A 27,760-nucleotide genomic window follows, 5' to 3' on the forward strand; every position below is an offset into this window, starting at 1 on the left:
GATCAAGAGTCCCTACCCATGTCTCCTGTAGGCCTTCAGGGACTAGGAGAGGCTCTAAGGTCTCCCTGGAGCCTTCTCTTCTCCAGGCTGAACAACCCCAACTCTCTCAGCCTGTCCTCACAGCAGAGGGGCTCTAGCCCCTCTTCACTGCCCTCCACTGGACCCTTTCTAACATGCTGAGGATTCCAGACCTTGTCGCAGTGCTCCAGGTGAGGTCTCACCAGAGCAGAGTAGAGGGGCAGAATCCCCTCCCTCACCCTGCTGGCCACACTTCTTTTGATGCAGCCCAGGATGCAGCTGGCTTTCTGGGCTGCCAGTGCACATTGCCAGCTCATGCTGAGCTTCTCATCCACCAACACCCCTATAAGTGGATGTAGCTGGGTGCCACGGCAGCCTGCTGATGTTGGCCTCACCTGTGTTTCTTTACTTGCTTCCTTCAGCAGCCAAGGATGCTGAATACTGAGAAGTCCCTACTGAGGCACAACTCTTGCTGTCAATCCTGTGGCACAGTCTTGGCACAAAGCCACATGTGGATGTGACTGATATCTCTATGTTTTCTGTTGCTTAAACAGCTTGAAGAAAAGTTACATACAAACAGGAAGGAAACTTAAGAGTTACAAGAAAGAATTCCTACTTTACCCTTCCACCAGGAGAGACCGTCAGTAGGGCAGGTATTGGTGTCTCAAGAGAGCAACCATCTCAAACAACACGAGAGAAGGAAGTGGAAGAACAGATCTAAAACGATTACAAAGCATGCTCCTCCAGTTCATTTCTTCTGGCTGCCTACCTGAAGTGAGAGTTGCCCAATCTCCTCTTCCAGCTCCTTAACCTTTGCTTCTCGTTCAGCCACCATCTGCCTGAGCTGCTCTATAAGGCAATTTTGTTTCTGAGCCTCGCTGTTCAAGTGCTGCCCCAGTATCTGCTGGGTCTCTTTGTTCTTCTTGTCCTGCTGGCTCAGGTGCTTTAAGATCTCCTGCATTTGCTTCTGTTGGCTCTGAGAAAATAGAAACAACGAGTGAGGTCTTCACTTTTGTACACAATGATTATGAAGACTCCCTGGGTGTTTTACACCCTCCAAGACAACCACCCATTTAAGAATGTCAGGGCAAGCCACTGTCCTGCCAAGCCCTGGTGTAGGCACACTGATGTCACTAGCGCTACTCCAAGAATTTTGTCCCTTCTGTTTTAAGCACGAGATCACCTTGTCTTGTTCTCCTTGAAAAGACAGCACAGCACATCTACTTGCAACACCCAGACAGATGCAGCTGGGTAAGGACAATCTGTCCCCACTGGCCCTTGCTGTCATATCAAGACTTCAGTGACTGGATGGTGCAAGTAGAAAAGACCTGAGCAGCTGAGAGATTCCATTTGCTGGCAGCTTTGCTCCTGAATGTAGTAGAAAAGAGAGCAAAAAAGGCTGGCTTTTGTCAAAAAAGGTGACTTTTTCATAAATTGGATAAAAGTAAAGATTTCGATTTGCTTTTGTGGAAATTAGAACACGTTCAGATTGTGTGATAGTGACATTAAAAGATGAGGGTGGTATGAGACACCAGCTACAAGGCCAGGCTGTTTTACCAGTGGCTTTTGGAATTTTTCTCACCCTGACAAATTTAATAGTTGCCGGCCAGTTTGTTCTGTCAGACCAACAAACTGCAAGAAAGGTGTTTCTTTGGTGTAAGAAATAAAACAGGTTAACCATTCCTTCCCAAGTAAACTCACATCCTTCTGTAATAATTTGAGTGAGAATGCTAAAAGTTAGCAAGAGTGACAACTGTTCTTTGGCTCCTCTATAATCTCCCTAATCTGCTGGTCAGTGCCCATACTCCCCGCAGCCGCCTGGCGTGCTGAAAGGCGAATGCCAGCTTAGTCACAAGCATTTCTTGGCTAAAACCTACATAAAGAAGCAAGAAAATGTGACTTGAAACTTGTGAGGAGCTGTATCAGGAAAAATCCCACTAGGAAGTAGCATATTTTCTAATTTTTTTTCATTATTTTAATTGGGAAAGACTGTTTAGAACCATGGCAGGACAAAAGGATCCTGCAAGACCATGACAGCAGCCATTTATTTCAGCGTAACTGCATCTTGAGTCTCCACTAATACTCTTAGTTTTGAAGGGGCCAACTCCTCTCAGCTCCAGCTACTGCAAGTAAACGTCGACACGTTTTAATACTCATGGTTCAGCTTGTGTGTTTTGGGCTGTGTAACACAACAAATTAAAGCACAAGATTGCAGGCATTCTAAGGAAAAAAAAAAATCTACCGATGGAGCTGAAAGCAGAACAGAGAATACATGGGTCAGGAATGAAGCCCCTCCTCTACCTACTAGACAGTCCTATTTCAGTCCTTCTGCAAAATATTTCTTGCAACACTTGCCACTTAGAGCCACTTGCCTGCAACTGTGTCTGGGGCTGCCTCACAGCCTTTGCATGATCTGATCAAAAATGAAGGGTTTTATCTGACTAGCAAACCTCTGGCTGTCACAGTCTGATTCATCAGGCCCCTGTATACCCTAAGGTTGTCTGTGTCATCGTGTCATTAAATGACATCATGTTTCATCGCTTATTGAAAGAGGGCTGATCTGCAGGGGCTGGGACCAGCAGTAATAGTCAGACTGTACCAGTAAGGCATCTATGAGCTCATCGTCGTGTTTTCCTTTCTCCAGCAAGGTTACGATCTGTCCCTTCAGGGTTTTCACTTCGCCGCACAGTACTTTGTTCCTGGCTTTTGATGCGTCAAGTTTTTTTTTCACTTCCTCATGACTTTTCTGGAGAGTTTCATGTTCCCCAGCCAGTTTCTGCAGCGATGCAAACACATTATAGGAAACGACAGTTATCGCCTATCACCAAGCCCCGGGTGCTCTGGTGAGCTAAAGAAATCACACGTTGTCAGGTGGAAATCCAAAAAGTGGCACTGGCATACCATATCATCCCTACGTAAGTAGAAATTATAAAATGCTACTACTCACTGCCTCCTTGCCAGCATCAAAAAAAGGTCTGTCTGCTCAGGAACACAAGTGGACCAGGTTGATTCAGTATGTGCCAGGAAGCATTTGATCATTTTGGGTTAAAACCTAATTCTGTATGCTCTTGCTATTTCGTTTGTCTCATCGTTCTCCACAGGGAAAACTCCCTTTCTTCCAAATACAGGGTGGTGATGCCACACAATCTACTAGAAGCAGTCCTTGGCAAACTCTGCCCCCTGAGCTATGGCTTCACCTCGATGAAACTGGCCAGAGAGCATAGAATCACAGAATTGTTTAGATTGGAAGGGACCTTTCAGATCATTGAGTCCAACCATCAACTTAACACTGACAAAAACCATCATCAAACCATATCTCTAAGCACCATGTCTACATGTCTTTTACATACCTCCAGGGATGGTGACTCAACCACTTCCTTGGGCAGCCTGTTCCAATGCTTAAAAACCCTTTCAGTGTAAAAATTTTTCCTAATATCCAATCTGAGCCTCCCCTGGCACAACTTGAGGCCATTTCCTCTTGTTCTATCGCCTGTTACTTGGGAGAAGAGACCGACCTTCACCTCTCTACAACCTCCTTTCAGGTAGTTGTAGAGAGCGATAAGTTAAGTAGTAGTGGAATTTCTTGTGAATGGAGCCTGAAATACAAAGGCAGAAGTGGAACCATGCAGATGAGAGTTACTGAGGAAAGCCTTCCCTGTGCTGTGTGCCTGTAGCTATAAATCTTCTCTTTCAGTCTCACGGCCAAGAGTGGAAGGTGTGCATCACCCCACTGCTCATTCTGTTGCACGGTTAAATTGTGGTGAGAGAAGCAGCCGCTAATCAAGCTCTGGGATGGTGCCAGGTGGCCTTTACAGAAGCACATATAGGAAAGGAGCACAGGGAGACGTGCTTTGCTAGCCTCAATATTTAGAGCTGACCTCCACCCTCCACGTTTCTTGCAGACACAGGCCTACATGTCCTCTCCACCTCTCGGTTTCACTAGCTATAGTCTCTCAACCTCTAAACATCAGATGCCTGTTCCTTTTTGCAGCAACTACATGTGATAGATGGAGACCCATTTTCAAAATGCCTCTTAGAAGGGTGTCTGGCGTAATTCTCAGCTTTATTCTGTTCAAATGCAGAAGCCCGTAGCCATACAGACATATGAGGTGTGAGGGGGATGCTTGTATTTAGCATTGCATGAAGAATGCACATCTGGCCACAGGGTGAGGTGGATGCTACAGAGTTTGGATGCAGCTGTAGCAGGGCTTCTTCCTACCTATTCCCTTAGTATAAAGCCAGTACCACCTGTGTTGCAACCCACGACCTCCCTCCCTCTTTCCAACATCACCCACGAGGCACAGCTGACATTTCAGGACACAATTCAGGTCGAATGGATACATTTGACACATGAATTATGAAGCAGAAGGGAAGATCAAATCTTGTACTGCAGAGGCATGGCCTGGCCATGCAAGAGGGCAATAGAGACAAGAAGCCTGGAAGCCTTTTGCTCAGTCTGTGAAGTGTGGCAGGACTTCCTCCAGCAGATCTGGTGGGCTTATGAAATGGTCTACTCATAGGGTGTAACGTACACCCTGAAGGTAAGGCAAGTTATTACACACTATATACCCAAACAGGTCTCTCTCAGCTCACAGGTTTTTACCTCCAAGGTGTCTTTCTTTTCTTTTTCCAAGCTACGAATCTTCAACAAGTTCTTCTCTTGGGCTGACAACTTCCTTGGATCAGTAAGTGCGAGCAATTCTTCATCAATCTCACTCAGTGATGTTCTGGTCTTGTTTTGACCCAACTGATTCTCCAGCTCTCGAACCTAGGGGACAATAACGACAACTCATCCAGAGCCTTTACAAGGAGTACAGTAGTCCAGCATCGCAGGGGACATAACCAAAGGGAGCTCAGAGTGCAGCACTGTATTACTTCTTGACACTATCATGGTTAACTAACACAGAGCAGTGTCTGTTCTTTCAAATTTCAATTTGTTAGCTGCTTACAAACAGGCAGATGTCAAGAGCATCTGCGCAGGGAGAAGATATGACATCAGACCTACAGGAGACTCAGGACACATGGGAGATCTGTGCCTTATTGGAGCCCCATGTGGAGGTCAGGCAGAAACTCCGAAACATCTTGAATGCCACAAAACACACGTGGGCAACAGAATACCTCAGATTTCCTCTAAAAGGGCAGATACCCACTCACCCATATACATTTAAACATCTTTGTTTTTAGCAGAATCACCATCCTCTACTGTACGGACAGGCTGAGAGAGTTGGGGTTGTTCAGCCTGGAGGAGAGAAGGCTCCAGGGAGACCTTATATCCCCTTCCAGTCCCTAAAGCGGGCTACGGGAGAGAAGGGGAGGGACTCTTGATCAGGGAGTGCAGGGATAAGACAAGGGGAAACGGTTTTAAACTGAAAGAGGGGAGATTTAGATTAGATATTAGGAAGAATTTTGTTACTCTGAGGGTGGTGAGACACTGGAACAGGTTGCTCAGAGAAGCTGTGGGTGCCCAATCCCTGAAGCACCTGAACACTGAAGGTGTTCAAGTCCAGGTTGGATGGGGCTTTGAGCAACCTGCTCTAGTGGGAGGTGTCCCTGCCCATGGCAAGAGGGTTGGAACTAGATGATCTTTAAGGTCCCTTCCAATCCAAATCATTCTATGATGAGTACAGAAGGAACCTGAGGAGATTGGCTCAGAAAAATATTTATAGATTACAGTAGAGTACAGTACATACAGACTTCAGATGAATCCCAGCCAGGGGGTCTAACGGAAGAAAAATGTAATTTGCTCAAGAGAAAGTAGAGGTCAACAATTTCAATTTCAGTCAGAGTGCAAAAATCACAGTTTGTTGGCATATAACTAAACTGTAGAAAAATAGGAAGAATATGTATCAAAACACCTGAGAGAAATTTTTATTTAAGATGCAGACAAAACTGTCTCCCTGTTCCAAGCTGACATTTCAGCTAGACTGTGCCCTTCAAAAGATTCAAGAGTTAAAGATTTTACTGAAGTTCCTGGGGGAACAACTTGAAAATTTTATCTGGCCTCAATTCTTCCCGTCTGACTTTAGGCACTGAACAAAAGTGTCTAAGTGAGAGCACAGACACTGACAGGGCTCCTTCTGTACTCACTGGAGAGAGGCACCTTCAAAACATCCTGGGGTTTTAATTAGGCTGCCACAGCTCTCCAAGGTCACTGAACTCTCTCCTTCGACGCAGACGCGAAAGAGTCCTAGCTTAAATACTGAAACGTGCGTGTTTGCAATAGACTAATTAATATAGTTTGCAGAACTCTGAAAGACCCCGCATACATCAACACATATTTAAAATTTAGCACCCCACCACCATACGTGCTTGTGAGCACACACACACACATACAAACACAAACATACATTGCCCCGAGAAGCTGTGGCTGCCCCATTCCTGGAGGTGTTTAAGGCCAGGCTGGATGGGGCTTTGAGCAACCTGGTCTGGTGGGAGGTGTCCCTGCCCACAGCACAGGGTTGGAACTCGATGATCTTTAAGGTCCCTTCCAACTCTAACCATTCTATGATTCTATACCAAAAACTATTACAAAAGTTACCATAAAGTGTTTTATTTTAACAGTTGCTTTCCCCAACACAGAAAAAGACTGGCCACGTCTTGCCAACCCCAGGCAACGCTACAGGCTTGGGGAAGAGTGGCTGGAAAGCTGCCCAGCAGAAAAGGACTCAGGGATGTCGGTGGACAACCGGCTTAACATGAGCCAGCAGTGTGCCCAGGTGGCCAAGAAGGCCAATGGCATCCTGGCCTGTATCAGGAATAGCGTGGCCAGCAGGAGTAGGGCAGCGATGGTGCCTCTGTACTGGGCACTGGTGAGGCCTCACCTTGAATGCTGTGTTCAGTTCTGGGGCCCTCACTACAAGAAGGACAATGAAGTGCTGGAGCGTGTCCAGAGGAGAGCCACCAAGCTGGTGAGGGGTCTAGAGAACAAGTCATATGAGGAGAGGCTGAGGGAACTGGGCATGTTGAGTTTGGAGGAGGCTGAGAGGAGACCTCATTGCCCTCTACAACTACCTGAAAGGAGGGTGTAGAGAGGTGGGTGTTGGCCTCTTCTCCCAAGGGAATAATGACAGGACCAGAGGAAATGGTGTAAAGTTGCGGCAGGGGAGGTTTAGATTAGATATTAGGAGGAATTACTTTACTGAGAGAGTGGTCAGGCACTGGAACAGCCTGCCCAGGGAGGTGGTGGAATCGCCATCCTTGGAGGTATTTAAGAAACTTGTAGACGTGGCACTTCAGGGCATGCTCTAGTGCCCGAGATTGTTGGTTTGTGTCTGTTTGTGGGTGGGTGTGGTGGGGTTTTTTTGTGGTTTTGTTTTTTTTGTTTTGGTTTGTTTTTTTTTGTGGTTGGACTCGATGATCTCAAAGGTCCCTTCCAACCATGAAGATTCTGTGATTCTATGTATTTCCAGTAAACATTTTTTGTACTGGGACACACCTTCTAAGCAGGTATGGATGTTAAGAATTACTTACGGAAGAACTAACAGTATCTTTACCTTAAACTGAGGTAACGTCTATACTTGGAAAGAGCAACCCAGCACCCAGCTCTCATGGCACTATGCAGGGCCTTAACTCACCTTGCTCTGGAGAACAAGAATTTGCTGGGCTCGTCCACGCCAGCTGCCAGAATTGGTCAAGAGACTTTGAATATTTACATCTTCACCAACTTCATTTGCTAAAAGCTAAGAAAAAGGGATTAACGTCAAGAATAAGGCTGGGCTGAAATACATGTGTTGGGGAAAGGGGAGGAAAAGCTGCTCGCTCTCTAGCAGTAAACACAAAACACTATCTATATACAGTGGCCTTTATCACTTGTATGTGATATCCACTGATATCCAGTACCCTGTGTGATGTAAGCTCTTTCAGATCATTATCACAATACAGAGTGTTGGTGCTTAGGAGAGGATTTGGCTAACATGAATAATTTCACTTTGTGAGGTGTGTAATTCAGTATTTTGATGTTTGAGTAGTACTCTTTCCTTTTTTAAAAATGTGAATCTGTGTTTTGCTGCCTGTCTACGGAGAGTGTCAAGTCTAGCTGTATAGCTGGGTGTCAAACTGTGCTGCTTCTGTAAACAGAGGATTTCAAATTCATCACCAAGGTTTACTAAGCATTACTAACAGTTTTCAATATATGCAATTATTTTTGATATGATGAATACTTCACCAGAACTAAATAGGAACAGAGCAGACGTATTGTCTTAATACACACCCTTGCAATCAGGAATCGAGCCAATCTCTCTTGCACAATTCCAACACAGCCACATTAACGAGAGCTAAAGTTAGTATGAGGAGCATTTAAATTATTTATAAAAAGGTCAGCAGAGTTCTATTTTTAGGACCATATTCTCTACTCTGATCTGCATTGCAGGTCTCTTACGCAAAGTAATGAAACCAAAGGAAACAGAGCACATAGTAACGCATTAAAATCCATCACGAATCAAAGAGGAAAAGGTTACTCTGGATGTCACTCCAACAAACTGTTTAAATATGCGCTTTAGTTCAAGCGTGGTCTTTAATCCCATCGACTTCCATGGGACTGAAGCCTACATTAAAAGTAAATACATAATTAAATGTTTTGGAAAGGAGGAATGGGACAGAACGTATGCTTCAAGTCAATCACAAATCTATTTTGCTGAGCTAGGACTTTCAAACCTTAAAGAATCTGTGCCCATCGTAGCAATAGAAATAGTGAATACAGTCACCCAGCTGTGCTGGCAGAGAAAGAAACCTGTATGTCGATGTGTGTATCTTTCCAACACAACCTCTACACCCTTGTCTTTTCTTACCTCCTCACAGTTCACTGGAATTCTTCAGGGAGGCTAATCAAAGCTCAAAAGAAAAGAAGCCTCCCCCTGATTTCACAAGAACACACCTCTTGCACAGGATCCCAGCCACAGACCGTGCCCTGCAACAGTACCTTTTGGGTCATCTTCAGTTCCTGCTTTGCAGATTGGAGTTGGTTACGATACTCCATCACTTTAAAGTTGGCTGCAGTTAATTTTTCTTGCAATGCTTTCACCTCTGGACTTTCAGCCTTTGAAGAGAAGAACGTACTTGATAAGTACAGAATCCTTAGGGAAAAGTGATTAAGATCCACAGATCCATCAGGATCACAGAATCTTTTTTTCCCAGACCCACTCAAATGTCTTCCCTAATTTTTGGGATCATACAGAAGGTACAAACAGAGCAATCTGGTCACAAAACTAGTGACAGGGATACATCCCTGTCATAAGGGAAGAAATTTAATTTAAGACTGTTTAACGTCTTCTGTTTAACTTGAAATACACAATAGGAGAGAACTAAGTATCAGCTTTTGATTTCCTCTCTCCAACTGTAATTCGTACCAAGTTTCCTTGGATCATCTTCAGAGCTGATTGTTTGATTCCTACATCACCACCACCAAGAGAATGTATTTTTTCCACAGCTGCCTGTAGCTGGAAAAAAAATGGATTGTTATTATAGAGTAGATAATGAAGAGCATACCTTCATGAAAGATTAATTAGAAAAAAGTACAACAGTAATTCTGATGAACCTGAATATTTATTAACTCTAGAAAAAAAAAACCCAACTTCATTTCCCCTTCTTTTTAAATACAATCAGTAGGAAAGCACACAATTTTTCCTGAAATGCTTTCCAAAGAGATGTGTTATTTTACTGTGGAAAAACTTCAGTGAAAATGTCTCTGACTTGCTGAGATGGCATCAGTTATCTTCTTGAGACGTCTGTGAGATGTTACCACCGTAGGTTCATAAAATAAATGTTTATATATATAAATACAAATACAGTACAGTAGGATACAGATCAGGATGCTGTCTCTGGATTTCAGATGCCAGTTTACCCACTCTTCAGGAAAATCATAGGATATTTTATTAAAAGCACATAGTTCTATTTACTAGATGAATTTAAAAGGAGATATGACTATTTAGTAAGGATGTTAAGGCTCTTTTTCCTTCCTGCTCTAAGGTAGCATTTCTCAACCTGTGAAGAAAATGTCTCATATTGCTTGTCACAGTTTGGGAAGGCAGGCACAGAGCCCCTCCTCTGAATCTTGTCCTATGTTGAGGTTGCAAAGATTTCTTACTGACTGGAGCGCTGTGAATTTAGAGCTGGAAAGGCTGGCAAGCGCTGCTTTAAAGGGCTGAGACTTAATTCTTTGAGGTGGGCAGAAAATCTGGATTTATTTGGCCAAATAAAAGCCAGGGTGGGCAGCTCCGAGGTCAAATTCTACAGAAATTTTCTGCAAACATTCATTTGCAGTCTTTGTTTACACGCATCACCTTTGCAAAACTGATTGCGCAATGGCCACACCTTCCATTTGTGGGAGCATAGTCATGTCAAAACACTTATGATTTACATATTTTTCAGTTTTCATACAAGCAAAGAGCTAACGATTATGTAAAATAACAGCGTTTTCCAGTGGTGAAAGCACATATTGTGAGGCATTTGTAAGGTACCACCACCACAACTCATTTAGCAGGGTTTAAGCCGTCTACAAGTGGACGCACAGGGTGAGACTCAACTCACTAGTTAATATTTTCCCTGTTTTCAGTGGGGGTGTCTCTATAAGGAATGAATTCTAGTCAATATAATATAAGTCTAGTCTTCAGCTCACTCTACAGTAGACACCTACGTTGACTGTGGACTCGCTTTTGTTGCCCACTGCTGCACCAGGACTCCCAGTCCTGTCACATCTAACAGCCCCCCAGGGATGTCTCAGCGGTCAAGTGGCACCTCAGATTGTACTTCCATGCTTACGCGTGGGCAACTGAATTACATTTTAGTTGCCTTGGTTCTTTCTACAATCAATGGCAAAAGATGAGCGAGTCTTGACAGTGATCCAGCTTAGCTTAAGAGTTACTAAAGAGACGTGAGTCACTGCAGGTTCCTGTCTGTGACAGTTCTCCTCTTTCATCACTCAACATTTTTCATAGATACCTCCCAATGCCAAACGTTGCTTTAATTTTACTCATCTTTTACATCTTCCGGTAGTTCTATTGAACAAATACAATCCACAAACTCAGCCAGTGACCGGTAGTTTAGAGAAGAGCCACCCCAAAGGAGATTGTGAGAAAATACAGACCATTGACCAGGGCATGGTTTCAGTGGGATTCACATTGTGGTTCAACTTTATGTTGAATGAGACAGGTTGCTGCGTTTGGTTTTAATTTTGATGGTGTTTGAGGACAGATTAGTTCATATCTAAAGTGTCCATCTCTGCTTTGTCCAGCAATTATTGTTCTTTGAAAATTTCTGTTTGCTTTGAGTTTGATTTCCTTTCCCGAAATGTCTGCGACCCTTTCTTTTGGGTCAAGGTCTGACAATATTTTAAGTTTCTGTTTGAATAATGGTCATTACAATTCTGCCAACATTATAACCAAGTTGATTTTTCTGGAAATCATTCACAGCTTGCTCCCCTACTCGTGTGATTTTGTAGGTCCCCAGCTACACCTGATATTTCTTAGCCAGCCTGCCAACTGTTTGACAAGACTCTTCTGATCAGATCGCTCTGGATTTATGCAGTTCTCAAACATTTAATCTACCATTTCTTGATCTTTCAGGTAACTGAAGTAAAATTCAGACACATGCATGATTCGTGATAATAAGTGATTGTGAAAGATAGATTAAAATGCATTTTTCAGATAGCATGATAAACATTATTAATCCATTTAAATGATGTCTTCTAAGGAAACAAAACATTAAAAATTACCCAAAAATTTTACCAGTATTGTGTAAAGGGGTGCAGTAGTATCCAATGAACAAAGTAAACATTGACATCAGGGCATCTAATTTTCATTTCAGCAGCCACCTGAGTAAAATTATTCCTGTGAAAGGTTAGCACATACGAAAAAGTCATACTAAACCTCAAAAATAAATCTGACTTGAGTGAATATTTGCTGTCTTAAGTCACGTAGTTTGTAACTGTCTCAGTTCTGAAAGTACTTATGGCAGAAAAGAGCTGTTATTATGTGGCTGAATAAAGCGCAGAAGAATAGAGTACTAATTCATGGCTGGTATTAACGAGGTGGGAATGCAAGACATAATGGTATGAAATTTGCTTCTCCTCACGCACGCAAAAAAATAATCAGAAAAATATCATTGCCGTACTGCTAGAAAGGCCTCTGTGCTTCAAATACAAGTGAACATTCCTAATTGGTATTTCATAAATAATTCTCTCATTATAGCTTACAGATATCCTTTCCTGACTCCTCCTTTCTGCAAAGGCGGAAAAAGCTGAGGGCATACATCCCACTCTCCCAGCATGGGCAGAAATTACCAGAACTCAAAGCAAGCAGAGATGCAAGAGCAAATTCAAAACGGGAACATGAATTAAGCCCAGTTTCTACAGCTCCTCTATCCCAAAAGCTGGATTTCTATGTTTTAGCACACAAAAAGAGAACAAGAAAAAAAATGCCTCACTTCTTTCTCCAGTTCTCTGACTCTGTTATTCAGTTGCTTCACTTTGGCTTTTTCACTCTCAGTCTCGGCAGTTATCTCACGATTCTTTTTGGCCAATTCAACTATTTTAGTAGCTGCAACATCTCCAGCTAAACCAGACGCCCCTGAAAAGTACACAAAAAAGCAAAGGACATATCTTACAGGCAAGATTCAGAATAGACGAGGCTTTTGTTCTCTGTCCAGTGCACAATGTACTTTTATTGTCTAATCCATTTCTCTCAGAGCTGTGCCAGGCACTTAAATGAACAAGCGAGGGAAAAGAGGCGTCAGTGATTCCAGCTGGATTGCTTGGTCCTTTGAGCCAGCATCACGTTGTGGCCAGCAAAGCCACATTTCGCACTTTAGCAACAGCCACGTGTCAGAAGGCCACAACAGCGGTCACAGCAACATCACTACATAGAAAGGGTAAAGGTGTTTTCCACTCACCGCTGCGAGGGACAGGTATGAACAGGTTTTTGAGGCGTATTACAGAAAAAGACAACACTCTAGTTTGCACTGGTTGTTTACTACTGGAGGAGTTGCTGAAACAGAGGTGTGAACTTTTCTAGACATCTGTCCTAAAAGGTCAGGGACACTATTACAGTTGCGTCCTGGATAACGTCCAAGAAATTTCATTGTGCCTATTTATATGTCCCTTGAGATTATACATGGAGCCTTACTCTATTACTCTCTTAATTGCTCTTTTAAACAGATACTTCATTCACCTCCTCATCAGACAGGGTTTGATTAGTGTCACAAATACAGCAATAGCCAAGATTGGCTTGTGTGGCACTTGGCTCTCGTTAACATCACATAGGTGAGGAAAAGTTCTTGCACAAGTGCAAAATCAATATGATTGCATACAATGTTTACAGAAACCTCTAGCTCAGCAGCAAATATGAGCCTGCAATAACAAATCCTTGGTGGATATATGAAGACTGATCTTGGCTGTTGTCATTTTTTTTAACTCTTTCATCCTCCTTCAGTGCTCTGAAGTAATGACTTTTCTACTGACACCTGCAAAAATTATATTCAAGAACCGGGGTGAGATGCAAGGATGATAGATCACTCTTAAATGAACTATGAGTCCCATAAAACCCCTAGAGATATTAAACGGTGTATGTGGAATCTAGGTGAGAACAGAATATGATCTCATGTCACTAATTACAAAAAATTGTAGAGAAAATAACAAATTCATTATTTTAAAAGCGTTTCCACTGTTCGTTCTTCTCTATCTGATGTGTGTTTCCTCTCTCACCTAGAAGCTATTTTTTCCTTAGTTTTCATAATAAATAACGGCTGCTAAGGATCACAGTAAATACTAAACCAACCAAAAGCCAGGCTGGTGCTTCCATGTGATGGTCTTCAGATGCACAGCACACATTTAATCAAAGCTTTTAATTCCCATGCAATGTGGGCGAGGTCTCTTGCCACCACACAGATAGGGAAGACAGAGGCATGTGTGTCAGACAAAGAAGCTGCAACAGCACATCTGCCTCCTGGTCCTGACCAAGTAATAGCTTATAATTTCTCCTGCGTAGAAGCTACAGATAGTTTTTAAGACTGAAGGTGTAATTTAAGTGTTACTTAGCTCTGCTTATTACTGTTTTCCCCTCTTCTCTACTTGCCTGGTCGTCACTGCTGTCCTGAACAACAGTGGCACCCAGTGGAGAAGGTGCAACCTGCAGAATTTTCAATTTTCAAAGTACACCCAAGCAACTTTAGGAGCTGGACTTTGCATTCAGCCAGCATCCTGCATGTGCTTTATTCAGGCATTCAAACAAAAGCAGCCTAAATAAGGAATTTAACGCTACATCTGCAGAGAAAGCTGCAACACTGCTCTTTGAAACTAACAGAAAGTTTTCTAAAATATGATTCCTATGAGTCATCATTTTTTGTGCCAACAATAGCAAGTTTGCAGAAGATCTGTGAGGAAATGGAGATCACTGTGTACCCCCAAAGAGCACTATACTTACATTAAGGGACATATAATTATCAATAACAATAGTTTGCACCTTAGGTCTGACCCGTCTCCTTACACAGGAGAGACATCGATGTTTTCGAAATCTCTGTAAATGCAAAGCAGTGTCAGCTTAGGCCCTTGCGAGTTTAGGTAGTAATTCTAGGCGTTGACTAAATCTATACCCAGGCGTATAAGTATTTTCAAAGTTCAGAGCCAAGTGGTTCTAGTGCTATTGCAAATTACTGCAAGCTCAATAGAGAACAAGTTTCTCAGCTGAGAGCTGAATTTTGATTCTTCCCAGCAGAAGCTTATTACAGAAGTGGAAATGGAGGCAATAACAACACGACCGAAATACTCCCTTTTAGCATAAAGCAGGTAAAGCGATGTCACGTGAATATTTCACTGCCAGGGGTTCACGATGAATCTGTTATGCTACCTCTATTTTCATCAGCATCAAGCAAACACTGGTATTAACATAGTGAGAACACAAAGTTACTGTATTTACCTGATAAAGCCAATCTGTCCTCCTGTATTTTTTTCTGGAGTTGCTTTATTTCAAAATCTTTCTCCGTCACCAGTTTGTATAGTCTGCAGTTCTCATCTCGGACCTCTCGAAGCTGATCCCGGAGCTGCTCGTTCTCAATCTTAAGCAATCTGTGAAAAAAAAAAAAAGCCATAATGGCAAATGTCACTGTAGCATGTGGCAAATGTCACTGTAATGTGCTTCAAATAGATGCTTCCAGAAATAAAATAATGAAACGACTGTATGCTAGATGAGCTGAGCTTACCAGGAGTGAGTTTACTGAATTAAGCAGAATACCCTAAATCTCCGATCAGAACACAAGCTGATGATCTGATCAATTCAGTTAACTTATTTCTTCTTCAAAAATTCTGCACTTCCCCGTGTTGTCTGGGGCAAACCATCACAGAACAGATATCTTTTCAGTGCTCTTGAGGTTACTGAATAGTCTCATCTCACTCAGTCCTACTTATCCGGTTCCTCAGAGGAAACCAGGCAAGCTCACCATTCAGCACCCGTGACATTCAGGCTTTATTTTCTGTACTTACCGAAGCCAACAGAGCATCAATGACAAAAGCTGCTATTGAGGTTCTTTCTTTAAAATTGAACACTTCCTAGCAATTCACAAAAGACCAATTTCCTGTGTCCTCATCTGATTTTCTTGGAACCCCACCAGGACAGACTGGCATCAGTTTGTATTGTTAATGTTGCTTTTTGGAATCCATTTAGAAACAAAGCATATCAAAAAGCCTTCTGAATGGGAGGAAATAGCCTTGCTTCTCCTATTCTTGAGTACATTTAGTAACATTTATGGGTTTCATCTCTCTAAGATATCCAGAGAATTAATAACTTTAATCTCTTTGCTGTCCTTCCATGATGGTTCCTCTGAGTGTAAAATCTAGAAGCTAAGGCCTCGGGGGCTCAATTCAATTGTGGGCACTCAGGCACCTATTTGAGATGCCCCAGGATTATCCGAGCCCTCCGCGTGAGGCCAGCAGCCACGACAAATAGTTCCTGGGAGAATTCTGGAGCCCAGTCAGGGAATCCAGAACATCTCAGAAAGCACTTGCCACCCATGCACGGATATATGAACCAACGCCAAGAATTACTAACTTTACTTATTATCTACAGCGTGACCCTGAATGTCTACATTTTTGATGACTTTAATCTGGAATAGCATCCCACCCCTTTGGCCTATAGACTGATTGCTCCAGATTACAACAGAAGTAGGTAGCTTGGATGATCACAGAGATTTGGGTAACGCTCAGTTGTTACAGAATATACCTGTGGCTATAGAGATACCCACAGCCAGACAAGTCGGCAATCTCAACAGTCACCTAAATCTTTTCTGTTCAAAAGCTTTAGCAAGCTTTTTGCTCCAACTGGACTTTGGAGCTTTTAAATACATGCTCCATATGTACGTGTCAGAATAAATGACCCCTTAGAGCACTGCCATAAAAAACACAGTGAATTTATCACATGACTCAAAATCCATAATTAAGCAATGCACTTCTGTTTCAAAGCTGCAAATCAGAGGGAGATCAAAGGCAGCTCTTTACAAAGGAGAAGAAAGAAACCAGCAATCTGAGTAGAGAAAAGGCAAAACTAAGTTATTCCCGCATGTACCACTCATGGAAGTGAACAACAAAACTGTGCAGATTTAATTAGATACACATGGACTAAAAGATTTTTAACAGTTAGGGAATTAACATGAAAAAATGGTTCTAAGCTCTTAACGCACCTGATCAGTGATGTCTTCCTCAGAGCTGGCTTCCAAGTCTTGACAAAAAGCACTTAGAGAAGGATGGACAGAAATCCCTTGATCTGGAGTGACCCCTGAGAAACTTCCCCATCCCATCCCATCATGACTCCGCATGTTACCAAGGAGGTAGCACGTTCCACCCAAGTGGCTCAGCTACAGAAAGTCAGCCAAAAGAAACAGGCTGCAGAAAGGCAACCTTTTCACCCTAGTTCAAGGAAACCGAGCCGGGAAAGCTTGTGAAGCAAGGCCTACGACTGAAATTCAGGTAAGTGTCTTTCCCAACTCTGTTACAGCTTCTCCATGTGCTGGGGAGAATTGCTTAATCTTAAATACACCAAACAGAGCGGGGAGGATAAAATTACAGAAAAAAAAAACCACCACAAAACAAAACAGAAAGACAGAAATGTCAGCTAAACACTGGCCTAAACAAAATTTGGGAGTAGGATGGGAGGAAGGAAAGCGAACTCCCAAGGCTCAGAGGAAGGGAGACTTCTGAGAGGAGAATGTTTTCCAAGCGCTGCTATAAACAATGCTGACGTGCCGAAATCACTGCCGCTGCGGACCATATGGAGTCCTGTTATTCTGGAACAAGTTTCTAACGTGTTGTCATGGGAATATTGCAAAGTACATCCTGGTGAATCCTTTCCAGAAGCAAATCCTGCCCAGATTTGATACACTCATAACCACTCATGCTGAATGCAGACGTACATAAGCAAAGGACGGTCCAGATAAATCTGCTACACCTGCCATGTCAAATAGGGACTTCTCGCAGCCGGTGCCACTGAAAACAGAGGTAACTAATAGCTCTTGAATTACTCAGACGTAATCTACTGATCCTTAAATGGCAGAGAACTGCTGGGACTCTCCTGTACTATCCACCTCAGAGCACGCACACTGTACCAGGATGAGCTACGGAAGCCCCGAAGCTCCTCTCCTCCACAGACAAATCCACATCTGAGCTGTGGGAATCAGTCTCCCTCCTCGTTAAAAAAAAAATAATTAAAAAATAATCAGACCTCTATAGTAATCTTCTCTATACTATCAGAACTAAATGTTGAAGGGAAGAGGACAGCTGGTAGAAGTCAGATCAGAAAAATACACTGGCAAATCAAACAGCCGTGGTGAGGGACCTATGTCTGAAGAAGACAAATGTATGTTGCAATGGTGAGAGCATCAGTTTCTAGAAGGTCAGCTCTCTGTTTCCCCACAGAACTCCTTTGCGGCATGAATGCCATATTCCCAGAAGCACCTGAAAGTTTCCGTGGTTCACTCCTGGGTTCCTTGCAGCTACACAGAAGCTCTGCTGCAGCTTATGCACTTGCGTGTTTAAGGAAGCAATCTTCAGAAACAAGCTGAGCAGGGAGTTGCACATTCAGGGCATTTAGGGCCTAATAAACCTTGGTTAGTGGCTTGATAAACTTTGGTAGAGGTGCCCTTTTCCACTCCAGATTCTGGGAGGGGAAACTGTCTCAAAGGTATATGCCTAACTGTGGTTTCCCACCTGTGATCTGCTGGTTTTGACAGAGCTACCTGCCTCCTCCTTCCTGCCTCTGTATCACAGTACGTCACCTCATCATGGTGCCAATAAAACAGTCTATGGGGCTTAAGCTTTAAACTGGATCACTGAAATGACTTGCGATAAAAGTACCCTTGCCCCAGAAAGTGAATCAAATTTCCAGCAAGCAGCTGTATCAGCACAGCTGCAAGTGGGGAGCAGAAACAGGAATTTCTTCAGCTGGCTTCACCACTAAGACAGAGCAAATCCCCGAATAGTCAACACTATAGTAACTGCAGACATCTCTGGGATGTGTCCAACTTCAGACCTGTTCTAGTTTGTAAAAAAAAAATAAAATTAATTGGGTCAGAAGGAAAGACTGACTATATCCTGGGAGGAAAATGAATGATCTGAGCTGGGGTTTCAAATCTCTGCGCCAGTAAATTCAGTTATGCACTCAGCTGCAAAAACAAGATTGAGGGAGAGCCACACCAGAATGTCCAATGTCCTGGTAATCCAGATACTACCCAAAAGGGTGAGGTAAGACCCAAGTCCCTGTCCCCAGTAAGATTTAAAACCCTACCTTGTATAACCCTGTCAATTATCTTAACCAGGAAGCAACTCTAAGAGACCCTCCTATATAGCTGGCTGTTGTTTGATCTACTAAATCAAGTTATGTTGTAAAGATAGCCAGGGGAACACTTTTCTATGCTACAGGCCTTTGGCTTGCACCCATTACCTGCTTTGCCCTTATATGTCTTTGGAAATTATTCATGTAAGGAACCTGTTTGTTTATAAGGCTAGGCAGGAAATAACTGACAGTTCGGAGGATGTAAGTGATCCTGAATGACTGGACTTCGTCAGGTAGTACCTAGCTGTCCCTAGCATGTCACCCTTTACCCCCTGTCCTTCTGCTCTTCATTTGTGAAACACTGATAATAAAGAGCCCAGCACAATGCTCTGAGGATAAGCACATCAGGGACAGCAAGAGTCTTCTCAGGATTATGAAAGCCCAATATGCGAAGACAGAAAGTGCTCTGTCAACTTCGAGTTTCATAAGATCATATGCAAAATGCAGTTCTGTGACTTCCTGAAGAAATGGTACTGCTGCACCTTTACCTTTCGCTGTCATCTTCATTTACAGGTTGTCCTCTTTCAAACAGGTTTAGATCATTCGGGATTCTGAAAGTCTCCTTTGCATTGCTGTTATCACCCTTCTGACTGTTCTGCTTTTCCTTCCTCCTCTCCATTAAACTTTGCAGCCGCCTTTGCTGTTGCTCTTGATAAGCCTTAAACTGGCTTTTAAAATCTTCAGTCACTTTTATGTCTGACTCCATTGTTTACTAAAAGCATAACAAGAGAAAAATAAAAAGTGACAGAGAGCAGAGATCAATGTTGCTTTGAAAAACATCCTCTTCTAGCAGCTGCTTCGCAGTTTTTCCTCACTGCCCTCTGCACGGTCTCCCTGCCACCTCCTCCTCTCGGCCACCACGCTCCTCAGCCCCCACTGCCTTGCTTCAAGTGCCTTTTGCCATAAATGGCTTTCAAACAGTCTTAAAAAAAGTTTTTGGGTGTTTTTCACTCTAGCATTCAAAAAGCGATGTTTTAAAATATTTTTAAACAGATGTGTTTAAAAAAACATTTTTACAGAAGGGCAAGTTGGGGTCAAATCCAAGCAAGTGTGGTAACCACATTATACTGACTAAAGGGAACACAGGCTGTTTGCGACCCAGGTCCACCCTGCCTTCCTTCCCACGTTTCAAAGAAAGGTGCAGATCCCCCCATTTTTGCGTTAATGTGGGACTGACAGAGGAAGAAAGATCTCTGTTCATGCTCATGCTCTCTTTGGGCACTAGACATCAAGAGAGCGGCTTACCTCTTTCCCCCGAATTTCTAAGCATGAAGTAAGTGATAACATTAAAGTGATAATATTGTTACCCATTTAAATGTCTAGAGCTTTACTTAGTGTGACTAAAGACCAGCAGTTTTCTGATGTATTCCAGCCCCCTCTCCTTCCGTTTGACTTTTGCTGTCAGCAAAAAAATCTAGTGCACCTTTGGTCTAGGAAAAACAACCAGCAAAAACTTTCAAAGGCACACCCTCCACTGAGTAATTAACGCAGGCCCTTTCTCACACTAAGGCAGCAATCATCCTGATAAAGTGCCAAAATACGTGCTATGTCCCTGTGTGCCTGTATGTACTACATGGGCAGAGATGAATTGCAAGCAGCTTTACTTCCACGCCTGCCTCTGGTCACCACGGGTGCGGACAAGGTGCATTAAGAACTGACAAGGGCACAGAGCAAAGTCCGGTCAGCCCCCAGGCCATCACTCACACCCACGAGGCCTGGGGGCAACCTTTAGCCCTCTGGCCTACCTGAATATCAAGGCCAAACCTGGTGCAGAGGCATCTGCCACGCAGCTGCTGTGTGGCGAGAGGGGGTTCCCCCTCTTCCCCTCCCAACCTCACCTTGCCCTGCGGCCTCACACCCCCCCGCAAGGCCACGCTGCTTCCCCCACCCCGGGGCTGCCGGCCCACGCCTCCCCTACCCTCCTGCCTACCGAAACCGCCTTCCGCAGCCCCGAGGGCGGCGGGAGGGTTTCCCCCGGTCGGCCTCTCCCGCCGGCTGCCCGCCTGGGCACGGCAGGGCAGGGCCGGGCCTGGCCGCTCCGGCTCCGGGTCCCGTTGCCGACCAGGCCGCAACCCCACGCCGTTTCCATAGCAACGGAGCCAAGGGCAGGGGAAGGGCAGGGCCGCGCATGCGCCGGAGCGCCACCGGCGGCGGGGCGGGGCGGAGCTCGCGCCCTTCCCCTCAGCCCCCGCCGCCATGACAGTTCCCGTCAGCCGCTCACGCCGCGGCGGCGCCTCCCGGCAGCGAGGGCCTCCCCTTCCCGCAGAAAGCCCGGCCCCCTCGGGGTTACGGGAACGGAGCGACTCCTCATCCCGCTCCACGCTGGGGAGGAGGAGGGCAGTTACAGGAAAAGACCTCTGCGCGATGGAGGGGCGCGCCCTCCCCACGCCCTCCCCACCTCCACCCCGGCTGTGAGAGGAAGTAGTTAGGGACAGGAGGATTGAACCCGCTGGGAATGCGCTTTCCAGTAGCGTCGCGCTCACTCAGGTGATTTTTTTTCAGGTATATAAGTTCACCCCATCGTTCCGCAGGAGGCTGCCTCCCCCCTTCCCCCCCAACAAATCCATCGCCAAAACACTTGTTATCTCCAGCGCTCACACATTTATTCATATTTCATCTCCCACTGCTCTGTACAACGTCACAGACAGAGGTGCAGTATGTACCCTGCGGTATTTATTACAAAGAGACATCATACTGTCACCGTGGAATGTAACCTAATAGGAGAAAACGAGTTTTTTTACAAATCGGCTTTATCAACACATTTATTTTTGTGACTGCTGTTGGAGATACAAGGGGTTCGAGTGTAATATAACAGCGGCAATTTACAGAGAAGGGTTTTAACACCTCATCGAGGATGATGGGGGCTTTCCAGATTTAAATGTTTTTAAATTTCCGTAGGGAATGATACTGGAAGAATCAGAGCTAGATTATACACTTTTAAGTGAAAGCATTAAACCAAGGTTTAATTTTCACAATATGCATTTAAATGTTACATTTAAATTATTAAGAAGAACACTGTAAATAAAGTTACAAAATACAGTAATCCAAGAGTTTGAAAATCTATAGTAAAAATAGGGAGCCTGTGTCTTCATTAACAATGAATAAATATAACTTTTAAATAGCTTGCAACATACCAAATACTTATGCCTTAAATAAAAAAAAAAAAAAAATAGATGTTTATAACTCTCTCAATATTTTAGAAGTCATTTAGTGCTACTGGAAGCTTCTAAATTACAAAGCTGGAGGCTGACAAATATACAGGATAGAAAATGGCAGCAAAGCATTCACGACGCTATCTTACAGACCCGGCCTCAAGGTTCTGCCCGAGGCCTAACAGAAGCTAGTTCAGACTTCGTGGTTTTGGGCAATGGCAGAAAAAGGAGTCACCAATTTCAGGACCGAGCTGACAGCCAAGGGGAAGATAAAGGGATTGTACACTACTATATCCCCTAAAAACTGGGATACGGTAGTGTCAATCAGAAAGAACCAGACCCTGGTACCCGTTCCCCAGTGCACAATCATTTAGGCTGCCAGCTTCAACACAGTGTACCTTACACAAATTAGATATAGGGCAATTCTCTAATACCATGTATTATTTTTTTCCTCAAGAACCCCTCGATATGAGGTTTGTAGCTGCAGTACACAGGCTACCAGCAGGAGCGAGATTTCAGTCATCTTTCCATTACTCCTTGGGCTTCACCACGTACTCCCGAAACATTGAATACAGGACACCTGAAAGACAAATACAAACACAGTTAGAAAGCTGGACTAAATAAGAAATAATGCATTTCAAAATCTGAACAGTAAGAGATATTATCAGCAATAATGTTTTCCTTTTACTAGCGGTAATGAACACTACAAAATTCTTCACATACAGAGAAAATAGACAGGAAAATACACTGGATGTGAAAATGCAGATCCCCAGCCAATTCTAATTTACTTTGCAGCCAAGGTCAAGTTTTTCTGTTGTACCTTCTGGGAATACAGTACAGACACATAGTGTTTCATGGGATATTCCAAGCCTGAAAAATAATACCATAGGCTATGCAAGCTGATTTTCCAATGCATTAAATTCAGAAACAGCAACATCATAACATCAGATAGTCTGGTTGTGGTTTGTTTTTTTTTTTAATGTTGTTTGTTGTTTTAATGTTTGTTGTTTTAATGTTTTAATTTAAAGACCTGCGGAACCCCACATACTTCCCACATCTAAAAACAGTCAAAACTTCTACTCTTAAAAGTAGCGGAGTTTGATATTGAATATGTGTCTTAAACATCACATTACTCTGGAAAGGCTGAGGAAACACCAGTAACAAGCTTAAACATCCTGAAATGTAATGGCCTGGATACTTCTACCCCGAGGATATTCTGTGTACGCTGTATTATCCACTGGGAGAAGAGATGCGAGAGGTTCTCCGTGGTTCGCCGGTGCTGAGGACAGCCTCTTCCGTTCAGTACGTACCACATGTTATCGCTCCCACGACGAAGCCCTGGGCTGCCACGCGCATGTGAATCAGGTGAAGTGACATTTTCATGTCGCCTCTGTGCTTCAGTCTGTACAGCCCATAGCCAACCACCACGGCGAAGCCGGCCATCCCTACGAGGCAAGGAAAGCATCCTCATGAGTCGAGATCCAAGTCATCCAGCTGTGTGAAGCGACCCCCCTCAAAACAAGATATCTTGGGAATAATCATGTTTTGATCTAATCCCTCTGGTTTTGTGTAGGTGGCAAGTCCTGGCCTGCCTACAGCTTTCACTCGAGTGCCACCTCATTTAACACCCAAGTCAGTGTTGAGAAGAGCGAGAGATTTCCACTAATGTTAAAACACCACAGCACCTGCTCGAGGCGTCAAGAGGTTCTTGGATATTTTTTCAGAAAGACCAAGTTCTGCTTGCACCCTCTTTCCTGGAAGGAAGCTCGCACCCAGGAACGCTGCGTGGCTGCAGCTGGGACACTCGGCAATGTGAATTACACCCTGACGTATGCACCGGTTGCTATTTTGGGTACTGTCCCGTTTGGACGGCTTTCACCAGGACAGGACAAGTTATATGTTCCTTGTCCTGTGGGGAGAGAGGTTCAGCAAGGTCTCTCTCACAGGGCTGGAATTCACTTTTAGTCCTTCAAGAGATCACACTGATGCTCTCAGCGAATACAGAGCCGCAATGCACAAAATTCCCCAATCCCATCCACTGCATTCCATAGTTAGAATGATTATTTACAATAGTTCAAAAGGAGGCTGCCAAGTTTTAAGTGGTATGTATATTTTACTGCCGAGAGCCCAGATGGCTCATCTGCCCGAACAGGAGTATCACCAGTTCCACTTGTGGAGCTGTAAACCCTCACTTCACTGGCGCACGATCCATGTGGCAGCTTCATTAAATACCAATTAAGAGGTTTAGAGCCTTCAAACTAACTCCGGCGCGGGTTGGAGGTAAGTTCTGCCAACCTGCTTGGGAGAACCCCAGCCCGTGGAGTTCGTAGTACGCTCTCGCGAGCTGGAGAGCAAAGTCCTGTGACCAGGGAAAGCAGTGACAGATTTCTGTTGGCAAACGCTGGGGGACAGTTCACCCCAGGTGACCCGACCGCTCTCCATTTAAGGCGGCTGGAAATCAAAACGCGTTTCGCCTCAGAGGCGGTTCCCGATCGGAGGAAAGTTCTCAGGACGACCAGGACTGATCCTCTCTCCCCCTCAAGAGGCTTTTTCGGGTCTTGGCAGAGAGGCTGAGAACTTTAACAACCTCCTCAAGCCGGGATACCACAAAACCTACTAAAAAAATAAATAAATAAAGGTATTTTAAACAAAGGGATGGCAGCAGAGAAGGGTAAAATGTTTAGCAGTTGGGTTGTATTTTAGATACTTTGTTCGCTTTAAAGTCACTTCATAGTGATCCCGTATTTCCAGTAACTCCAGAACAGCTGCAGAAAATGCTCAGAAAACCTACTCGAGGAAGTAATTTCAAAATAGTTTCCTGTTCACAGGAAAACGGTGAGCTGTGATGGCGCTGACTGTATTGATTGCCCACGAAGAGAACAAACTACGGAACGACATTTCTTTATCTTTAAACTTACCGATGGGTACAAATGGCGTCTCTTTAAATTTTCTCAACAGCTTCGATGTCTGGCTGGTGTCGCTCTCGTACTCGGAGAAAACGGATTCTTGACCGGACGACATGGTGGCTGCAAAGACAAAGAGTCTCTCTTCAGGTTTTAGAGACACCCAAGTTAAGGGAATTTTTAGAAAAAGAAAATCCCTGCAAATTCCACCAGTCGTGAATGTCCGTGTAGTGAGGTACAAGCACGAGAACTAGGCTTGAGCTGATGGGCGACCTACAGATGATTTAATTCAAGTGAAGACACAGAATTGCAGAATGCTATGGGGTTGGAAGGGACCTCTGGAGATCATCTAGTCCAACCCCCCTGCCAAAGCAGGTCCACCCAGAGCAGGTCGCACAGGAACGTGTCCAGGCCGGTTTTGAATGTCTCCAGAGAAGTAGACTCCACCACCTCTCTGGGCAGCCTGTTCCAGGGCTCTGCCACTCTCACAGGAAAAGATTTCCTCCTCATGTTTAGGAAGTCTTGGGAAGCGAGATCGTTGTGCACTAGAACGTGCAAGGACAGGAGGGGAGGGGAAAAAAGCAGCGAAGCAACAAATCCCTGCCATCGTTTTCACACCATTTCAGCTCTGCTCGCTGCCCGCCCGGCTTTTTCTGCCTTCCACCCTCTGCCGCACCGCTTGGCTTCCACCAGCTATTCCTTAACAGCTGCGCTGACCTCGGAGAACTTCATTCCTCCCCTTTCGCTCCCTGCCAGCGGCGGCACCCGGAGCACGCTGGGTGGAAAGCGGGAGCGGCTGCGGAAGGTCAGCCCAGCCTGGCCCGGCACCTCCTGGGCCTGATCCCACCTCAATCACCAGCCCAGCAGAGCTCCAAACTCCCGCTGGACTTCAGCTTCCGAGGAACCAGGCTGAGCCTCGAAGCCCTGGCGAGGCAGAGACTCGTGCGGGGACGCGTCAGGAAGAGGAGCAGAGCTTCCGTGGCAGCACAGGTGGTTTCTCATCTGCCTCCAAGTTCTAAAAAAGCAGCAGCGAGAAGGCTTCTACCCTCAGCATCACCCACCCAACCCCCAAAACCTGTCTGCTTGTCCTGCTGTCCCCCCATCACAGGTTACACCAAGACCCGCTCCTTCTCTGGTGCCTTCGGTCTCCTTCACTCAGCGCCTGTTTCTGCCAGCACAATTAGCTCGGCCACATCACAAACGTCTCGGCTAGAAAAAAAAACCCTCTACTGTTTTTGCTCCGGATTTGCCATCAGCGCAATTAGCCTCACAGAGGAGCACTCCAAGCTCTCGAAATACGGCAACAGGAATTTCATTGAAGCAGGGGCCCGCGCACACATCCGAAAGGACGCATTTTCACACGCGGCCGAGCCCCCTGGTCACACACATCCGATCCAGCGGCCTGACTTGCTTTTTTTTTTTTTTTAAACTCAACGTGTCAACCGTTTCCTCAGCGGGCCGGAGGATTTGGTCCCTCTGCGCTTTCTACCATTACCCTTATTTGCTAAATATAAGTTATATTTTCGCCTGTCATCGGGAGAAGGAAATGCGAGAGCGCCCCATCACTCGGGAGAGGTGGAGACGGCCAGCGGGGAGCCCTGCACGGGGAAAGGCCACGGAGAAGAGAAGCCGCTCGTCCACCGACCTTCAGCTCTGACACAGGTGGGGAAGTGACCGATCTCCGGGTGAGGGGGCGGCCGCGGGGCCTCACATCCTGCCTTCCCCCCACCCACACCGGGGCCCTTGCATCCCACACCGGGCTTCTGCCCTACGCCAGGCCCCGGCGCCTCAGACCCACGCTGGGCCTCTGCCCCTCGGTCTGTCCTGGCCGCCTCCTACCCACACTAGGCCTCTACCCCTCGGTCTGCCCCGACCGCCGCCGCCGCCGCCGCCTTCTCCTCCTCCTCCTCCTCGCCCGGGGTCTCTCCCGAAACCCGGTTCCCAGCTCCCCCCGGTTCCCCCCGGCCCTCACCGCGCCGCCGCTACCCCTCACCGATCCCGATACCGGCCGGCGTCTGCCGCGCCTGGCCACGCCCCCCGCCTCTTATTGGCCGGCTTCGCTCCGCCCCCTTCGCCCCGGGCTCCCGCCGGCCGACCCGGAGAACCACAGCTCCCAGCCGGCCGCGCGGCAAGCCCCAGCCAATCCTAGAGCTCGCACGCTGACGCCACGTCCTTATATGGTCGGAGAGGCGGGACAAGCCATGACGTTGCCTCGACGTGGCGAGAGCTGGGGGGGGGGGGCTCCCTGCATTGCGGCGGGCGAGAGTCACGGGGGCAGGCGTGGTCCGCCCCGCCGCTAGGGGGCGCTGCGGGGCGGGGACGCAACCCGGAAGCGGGGGGTTGGAGGCGCCCTTGCCGGGAGCCTTATTTCACCCCTAAAAAAGTGCGGTTTGAGGCAGCTGTTTGCAGGATGGAAAAGCAGGCTACGGTTTCTTCTGCAACTGGGTGGTGTTTTGCTGCAAAATTTCCTTATTTTGGTGTAAATCCACGCTTTGACATCAGGTGGATGCTCTTCTGTAGGGGGCAAAGTCAGAGCCTGGCTTTCCCTTGGTCTGATTTTCTTTTTCCTGCCACTTAATTGTCATGTTGACTATTTTTCCCTGAATTTCAGCTTTCAAGCAGAGCTCGCCTTACCCCCGCTGTATGCTAGGCAGTGGATTTTGAACCCCAAAGACAACCTGGAAATTGCTCCTGACTTTAAGTGAACTGGACTTGAACAGGAGGAAAAGCCCTCTGGGGTCCTGAAGATCACTAAAACCCTCCCCTAAACCCGGGGGCAGTGCAAAACAGGAAAAAAAAAAAAAAAAAAAAAAAAAAAAGTCCTTTTATCCAAAAACCCTGCCCAGTTTTGCAGCGCTCCAGTGTGGGGTTTGTGACTCCG

At 45.4% G+C, this 27,760-nt stretch overlaps 2 protein-coding genes across 5 annotated transcripts in view; both read right to left on the reverse strand.

Annotated features, from left to right (window-relative positions):
• The window catches only part of CCDC13 (coiled-coil domain containing 13), a 33,366-nt gene extending 12,450 nt beyond the window's left edge, over nt 1–20,916 (reverse strand). For 2 of the 3 annotated variants that reach the window (XM_074157074.1, XM_074157073.1), the window contains exons 1-10: nt 20,755–20,916; nt 19,313–19,536; nt 14,922–15,070; nt 12,436–12,578; nt 9,363–9,452; nt 8,936–9,052; nt 7,593–7,697; nt 4,622–4,786; nt 2,618–2,794; nt 788–994 (exon numbers count right to left, since the gene is read on the reverse strand). In XM_074157074.1, the coding sequence (XP_074013175.1) occupies nt 788–994; nt 2,618–2,794; nt 4,622–4,786; nt 7,593–7,697; nt 8,936–9,052; nt 9,363–9,452; nt 12,436–12,578; nt 14,922–15,070; nt 19,313–19,530 (1,371 nt within the window). In that variant the 5' untranslated portion in view covers nt 19,531–19,536; nt 20,755–20,916. The remainder of the gene's footprint in view (nt 1–787; nt 995–2,617; nt 2,795–4,621; nt 4,787–7,592; nt 7,698–8,935; nt 9,053–9,362; nt 9,453–12,435; nt 12,579–14,921; nt 15,071–19,312; nt 19,537–20,754) is intronic. The other variant, XM_074157075.1, reaches the window with a different exon arrangement.
• Nucleotides 20,917–21,407: 491 nt separating this feature from the next.
• Nucleotides 21,408–26,918, reverse strand: HIGD1A (HIG1 hypoxia inducible domain family member 1A). Of its 2 annotated transcripts, none has more exons than XM_074157021.1 (4): nt 26,873–26,918; nt 24,895–25,002; nt 23,287–23,421; nt 21,408–22,556 (listed from the first exon to the last, which is right to left on the reverse strand). In XM_074157021.1, exons 2-4 carry the CDS (start codon nt 24,995–24,997, stop codon nt 22,507–22,509), a joined length of 288 nt encoding a protein of 95 aa, XP_074013122.1. In that variant the 5' UTR covers nt 24,998–25,002; nt 26,873–26,918; the 3' UTR covers nt 21,408–22,506. The 2 variants fall into 2 exon arrangements, with proteins under 2 accessions (XP_074013122.1, XP_074013123.1); XM_074157022.1 differs by having other exon boundaries at nt 26,852–26,899.
• Nucleotides 26,919–27,760: the final 842 nt, after the last annotated feature.

This window comes from Numenius arquata, chromosome 12, assembly GCF_964106895.1.
Source record: "Numenius arquata chromosome 12, bNumArq3.hap1.1, whole genome shotgun sequence".
NCBI classification, from domain to species: domain Eukaryota; kingdom Metazoa; phylum Chordata; class Aves; order Charadriiformes; family Scolopacidae; genus Numenius; species Numenius arquata.

Excerpts from the sequence above, each read along its gene's own strand:
- HIGD1A (XM_074157021.1), bottom strand. The coding sequence starts at position 24,997 with ATGTCGTCCGGTCAAGAATCCGTTTTCTCCGAGTACGAGAGCGACACC. Across the intron at positions 23,422-24,894 it reads GACGCCATTTGTACCCATCG|GGATGGCCGGCTTCGCCGTG; the intron begins GTAAGTTTAAAG and ends CTTGCCTCGTAG. Across the intron at positions 22,557-23,286 it reads CGTGGGAGCGATAACATGTG|GTGTCCTGTATTCAATGTTT; the intron begins GTACGTACTGAA and ends TTTGTCTTTCAG.